This window comes from Panthera uncia, chromosome E1 (genome assembly GCF_023721935.1).
Source record: "Panthera uncia isolate 11264 chromosome E1, Puncia_PCG_1.0, whole genome shotgun sequence".
NCBI classification, from domain to species: Eukaryota; Metazoa; Chordata; class Mammalia; order Carnivora; family Felidae; genus Panthera; species Panthera uncia.
The window spans coordinates 19,515,592-19,522,037 of NC_064814.1; the positions used below are offsets into that span (position 1 = coordinate 19,515,592).

Below are 6,446 nucleotides of genomic sequence, written 5' to 3' on the forward strand. Positions count from 1 at the left end.
GCACCCCCAAGGCTGGGTGTGGACATCGGCTTCACCTTCCCGGGGGCCCAGAGTCACTGCTTCTCCCGGTTCTCTGGGGGTGGGCCAGAGGAGTGGGTGTGAACTTTCTCCATTCCGTCCTGAGTGGAGGGATTGGGTGAGAAGAGCCTGTTCCATCTGTATCCCCGGCCATAGAGCAGCCCTGACCGCCTCCTGGGGCCCGCGGGTCCCCTGGGGGCACCAACCACCCTTTCAGTGCCAGCACATTGGCCTTGGCTTGGCCACCCCTGCCAGCAGCCAGTTCAGCCCTTGCCCAGAACTCTTCGCTGTGGTCCCAGCACCAAGGATTTGTAATTGCTGGTGGACAGAGGCTGTGTGGCTCCCCTTTAGCTCTTCCTGGGCTTGTGGGGCTCCTTTCCTTCCAAGGCTATCAGCCCTTAACAAAGCAAGTCCTTCTCTGGTGCGTACGGAGGGTTCTCCCAGGGCCCGTGGAGGCAGAGACCCAGCGGTGCAAGAAACTTCCCCAGCCTTCCATGCAGAAAGCCTTTGGGGCTGGAGCAGAAGAGTTAAGTTCTGGGCTGAGGCTTCAGTGTTCAATTTCTTTATTTCCTGTTGATGACATTATTGCCTTCCTACAACCATTGACACATGTTGCTTTCATCTGTTTCATTTCAAGACATGAGTACATTCGCTGGAAACTATGCTTAATAGCTAAACTCAAAACATTTGGATTTCCTTTCCTTCTTGACTCTTTGCTGGTATGCCGCGTTCTCTGGTGGGTTGGTTTTTTGGGTGGTGGTGGCTTTTTTTTTTTTTTTCCAGCCACCATTTTTAACCCAGCAAAGAGAAGCCGGTGGCTTCCTGGCCAAGTGGCTCATCCAGCCCCCTTGTTGTGGTGGTTAAACAGCACCTCCTCGCCTCCTCCTTTGCCCGGCTCCTCCCCTTGTCAGGGAGAGAACTGGCCCGTTTAACTATAGGATGGGCCGTGGGTTCTCCGGAAGGTTGCTGCTTCCTTGAGCTCCATGACTCATGGTTTGGACCTTCTGGAAGGAGCCTCCTGAGCAGAGAGGTGAGCTTCTCAGTCTGGACCCAAGGACCCTGGGGAAGCAACAGGCCTGGCTTGCCTGGGGGTGGGATCTGGACGAGCCTCCCTCTGGCTGGAAGCGATGGAAAGTGGCCGTTGGAAGCAGGCCAGCCTCATCTGGTTGGAATTGGGTTTGACATGTGTTTCTAAACCTGGTTGCAGCCACTCACCCTTCCCTGGGCCAGGACAGCATTGCGTGCTGACAGAGTCTGCGAAACGAGCAGTTGGTTGGCTCATGGAAGAATCTCGAAGGTGCCTGGCCTGGGGTGTCTGCCCTGTGCTCTGCATGCCCAGCCCCCACCAGTCTCTCCAGAGGCCTTCGGACCTCTTTCCGGTGGAGGCACAAGGGGAGGGAGAGGAGAGGCGGCCGCAGCCTGGTTCCCGAGGATGAAGGGAAGCCAGCGTTCACAGGACACCGACTGGCCACGTGGACCTTTACGCCCATTTTCTCATCTCAGCCTCCCTGTTAACAGTTCATTCCCATTTCACCGTTGAGAAAATTGAGGCACAGGAAGGGCAAAAGCTTTTGCCCAAACCGCACAGCTTTGAAGTGGTGAAACCAGGCCAGGAGCCCGGGGCTGGGGTGTCCCCAGTAGCTTTCATCTGGCTGCGTCATCCCTGCCTTCTCCCCTAGAAGCTCAGGGTGCTTGGAGAGCCCATACACCGCCCCTTCCCATGTCGCCCAGCCAGGGCCTCACCTGCCCAGCAGTCGGCACTGCAAACAGGCAGGAAGGAGGTTCACAAAAGCTAATATAGGTGAACGTGGCCTTGTGCATTGTATCCAGGAGGAGAGAACGTTTGAGGCCGTTCTGCCGGCCCTTTCAAGTCAGCAGGTCTGGCCAAGAGTCTGAGATAGCAGGAAGTGTGGAGAACTAAAACTTCAAGGGGAGAAATGTTGGAGTGCAGTGGAAATGCCGAAGGATTACAGGGCCGGGAGCTGATCACTCTTATCTGTTCAGACTTACTAACAAAAGTCCCCTCGCGGAGGAAATGGACCTCAGATTCTCAAAACCAGGTTCCACATTGTCTCCCATCTTCTTGTCCGGTATTTCCAGGCCGTTCGCTTTCTGGCTGGTGCGCGTGAGTGGCTGTGTAATGCAGTACAGATGAGGTATTGTGCGAACGCAGATTCACCGACTTACCTAAAACCGTGGTGGGCACGAGACAAGCGATGCCAAGCTGCTTTTCAGAGATGACATTTCTGAGAGGGACAAGGCCCTGTGGGCCTGTCAGGTTGTCCGCAGCAGGCCCTGGCTGGGAGAGTCTGATGCCAAGGCCCCCAGCCGAAGATCTGCGTTGCCCAGCGTCCAAATGGCCTTGACGGGCCACTGTTCCGTAACCCTGGTGAAATGATGCGAAGCCAAGCTTATGTAAAATATTTGACTCAGTAGAAGGCACTCCAAAATGGCAGGGTCGCCGAGGATGCCACGGAACCCCTCTTTGGTAGTAAATTATTAAAAGGAATATAATGTCATTATAGACATTTTGGAAAATACAAAATAATAATATTCCATTTCAAGGACCAGAGAGGCGGTCAATTGACCCCAAGGGAAAATAGGGGTGCATTGCAAGAACAGGGCCTTCGGGATCCCTCAGGGCACGGCCCCAGCCTCTGCCCCTCATAACTTCAACACCTCCCAGGCCATGGCTACTGTTTCCCCAGCCTTGCTCTCGTTTTGTCTCCCTGCTCAAATTTCTGAGCTCAGGAGGCAAACTGAACAACCCAGCTCCTCTCTCTAGGCCTCACTACTCCAGTCAAGGGGCACTGGCTAGCCCGTGACGGGCCGCCCATGAGTGACATGGCCGCACACAGTTCAATCAGCTGTGCCCAGAAAGGGATAGGGTCACACGGCACAAAATGTCACCATCCAGGCCTGGCTGGGGGTGGCCGAGAACCTATAAAAAGCCAGAGAAAAGGGATCCGCAATCCTGCCATCTACTATTCGATTCATTTTTCTGTATGTTTTACCTAGTTGAATACATGTTTTATGCAACTTTTGCCTCTTGCTTTTTGGAGTTGATTTCACATGTCCTTCCAGTATCATTACAACCCCATTACCTTTTAAAAGTTCATATAATGTTCCTATACTGCCTGTGCCGTGGGTGTGATTTACTTAATCGCTCCTCTTACACACATGGATTCCTATTGTTCTGCATAACCCTGAATGCTTCGGAATGCACAAGATGGCTTCCTGGACTCATCATTAATTCCAGGAGAGTTTGGGAAACTTGGCCCTTCCTCCCCAAACAGAGGCACAATGGCCCTTTGGAAGAGGCCACAGGGACAGAAGGAAGAGGCGGGTCCCAACCTGTCGGCGTCTGCTTGTATCCATGTTATATCATTCTTGAGTGCCGCACCTGTGATCAAGACCAAAGGTCACAGACCAGCACTTCTCCGCTCCCTCCAGGGAGCCCCCCACCTCCCCGAGCTGCACGTGCAGAAGAGGAGCGAGTAGGTGACGGTCTGCTGCCTTCTGAAGTCTTCGTTCCTCTTTACCCGATGAGCCTGGCCACAGCCCAGGTGAGGCTGTGCCTATCTCCTGTGGGTGCAACGTGCAGTGAGCAGGGAGAATGGAGTAGAAGAGTCTGGAATGAGGGGCGCCCGGGGGGCTCGGTCGGTTGAGCGTCCGACTTCGGCTCAGGTCACGATCTCGCGGTCCGTGAGTTCGAGCCCCGCGTTGGGCTCTGTGCTGACAGCTCAGAGCCTGGAGCCTGCTTCGGATTCTGTGCCTCCCTCTCTCACTCTCTGCCCCTCCCCCACCCATGCTCTGTCTGTCTGTCTCTCTCTCTCTGGGAGAAATAAATAAACTTTAAAAAATTTAGTTTTTTTTTTTTTAAAAGAAGAGTCTGGAATGGAAGAGTCAGAGACGCTGGTATCCAAGCCCTTCCTTGTGCAGGTGAGAACCCTGCACTGCCCAGAGTGACCTGGGCCACTGAGCAAGTTGGAGCCAGGACTGAGATGTAGGTGTGGGCGCTGGCCCCTAACCCTCCCTGATTATGTGCTTGATCAGCAAGAACACAGAGCCAACTGGAAATGCAATAAAACGCCTCTTCAGTGTGATGGCTATTGTTCTTAAAACTAGCGGGTCAGACTAGATGCCATCAGATACTTAGGCCTATGGGAGCCGACACCTGTCATTCAGAGAATGGAAAGCTAACACGGGACAAGAGTTTTTACGAGAAAACTCCATCGGCTAAAGCACCAGGCAAGTGCCCAGTAGCACAGCCCTCACGTCTGTCCTCAAGGGATGTTTACGGGGCGCCTCCTTCCAGCTGGGTGCTTCCACTGCCCCCAGGAGGGTATCTAAGCAAGTGGAGATGGACATCTTACAAGGCAATGGCAATGGCCTTGGGGTAAAAGGGCTGGGAGGAATCAAGGAACCAACCCAGAGCCTTGTTCTTTCCCAAGTGCACTGTGTGACTGCCGTGTGACCTTCACCGAGCGTCTGGAGCCCCCTAGATGGGCTAGCTTCATGGGCAGGTGATCAGTGCAGACACACAGTCCCCATGCTCAGAGGCGCCATGGTGGCGCCATCTTGAAGTACCTGATGTTGGACAGGGGGCCTGCATTCAGTGTTTTTAGGCTGTGTCCTGCCCCCAGGCCTGTGTTTCCTGTGAAATAGATTGATAATAGTAGTGTCTGCCACAGGGAGTGGTTGGGCAGGGGAGTTGATGAGATGACCTCTTCTCAGAGAGCCTGGCCCACAGGAGGTGCCTCCTAGCCTCAGCCACTTTGCTACTGTTATTACCCCAAACCCTCTACAGCCTGCCTCTTGCCCTCCCGGTGTTTCCCGTCCCCTCGGAGGACTTCTCCTCAATCTCCTCTGTCTCTCTCTGTGGACTCTGACCCAAGGACTCAAATATGTGGGGCGCAAGGACCAGACTTGGAAATCACAGCAGTCTTCTCGGGGCCCTTGAAGCCCTTATCAGAAAGGAAACTGCTAACGACTCTGTCTCTGGTTTATGGCAGCTCGCTCTGTTTATGGCCCTTTTACTGCCCTGGGCCCTGGGGGTTCAGACAGAGCCGCTCTTTGTGACGGAAGATGGCACCAAGGAAGGAGCCACAGACCCACCTTCCCTCTGGGCCGCAGGCCTTGGATTCCCTGCAGCCTGGGCAGGGTCAGCCAGGAAAGGTCTATAGTAATGTCTGACTGGGCCCGGAAGCCACGAGTACAGGACTGAGTGTGATCATCCTGCCCAGGTCTCTGGGGTCAGCTTCCTGGACTGGACAGATGGTACCATTAACAGCAAATAGCGGTCACTCTGCTCTCTCCATGCCAGCGACTATGGCTGGCACTTTGCGCATATTATCTCGATTCCCACAGCCTCTGGGGCCTGTTAGCTCGGGACTGGTAAGTGGGAAACATTAAAAAAAAAAAAAAAAAAGATAGCTTGAAAATTATTTCAGTCATAAACAACCCTTAAAAGTGGTTCTTTATCCTTAGCTCTCTTTTATGGATGAGGAAATCAAGGCTTCAAAGGATATGTAACTTCTGAAAAGGATATACAACTTATTCCAGGTCAGTGGTGGGGTGCGGACTTGAAACTTGATGTATGTCCAACTCCTGAGTCCAAAGGATTGTATTGCTTCTCATTCATTAGTTCCCCTGCTCCTTCCTTCATTATACTTGGCTGGATGAGGAAGTGGTAGGCTTGGTCCCAGCCACTGATAGCTCTGTGCAGGTCGGGTTGTTCAGATAAGCTTCCCTGGGCGAGTCTGGCACCTTATATATGCAAGACAAGCATATATGCAAGGCCAGCCCAGGCCTCGTGCAGAAGGGTGGGAAAAGATATTTCTGGGGTGCGAGTAGCTATAACTTCCTGCCTCTGTGTGTCTCTCTTTTGTCCCCTTCCCCCGTCAGCCTTGGGTGCCCTGAATGAGACCCACCTCAAAGAGTACGTTTAGAGAGAAAACAACTTCCAAGTTGGGTATTGAGGTTCGGGCGGGGGGTGCTACTAAAGAGCACCCCCTTTCCCTGCTCCAGGGGAGGGCTGAATGAGAGAAGACACAGGCGTCAGGCAGGTGGAGTCAGGTACAGTCAAGGTTGCTGCCGATCGAGTAAATGCCCGGCAGGAAGCAGTAATCGCCGGCTCCCTGGAGCTGGATTCCAAATTACACACGCTCACTTGACACTGGTTTGGAGAGAAAACTCGGGGTCTTCCCGGTGGGGTCTGCCTGTGGAACTTAGGCCCTGGGGGGGCAGACGGAGATGGGGAGACGGCAGGCCAACTCCAAGGAGGGATGGGCAGAGTTATATACACCCTGGTTAGTGTCCTCCTCTCCTGGGGCCAGGGGTCCCTCCCTCGCCTGGGGACTACAGGAGTGGGAGGAGGCATGCTCCTGTGCGGGGCCAGTGGGGGAGACCTAGCCCCCCAGCCCCCC

General features: G+C 53.9%; 1 protein-coding gene across 1 annotated transcript in view; it reads left to right on the forward strand.

Moving 5' to 3' along the window:
- The first annotated feature begins 3,321 nt into the window (after nt 1-3,321).
- Nucleotides 3,322-6,446, forward strand: part of AXIN2 (axin 2) — a 10,563-nt gene continuing 7,438 nt past the window's right edge. Inside the window, exon 1 of the mRNA XM_049638190.1 lies at nt 3,322-3,388. Coding sequence (XP_049494147.1) covers nt 3,322-3,388 — 67 coding nt within the window. The remainder of the gene's footprint in view (nt 3,389-6,446) is intronic.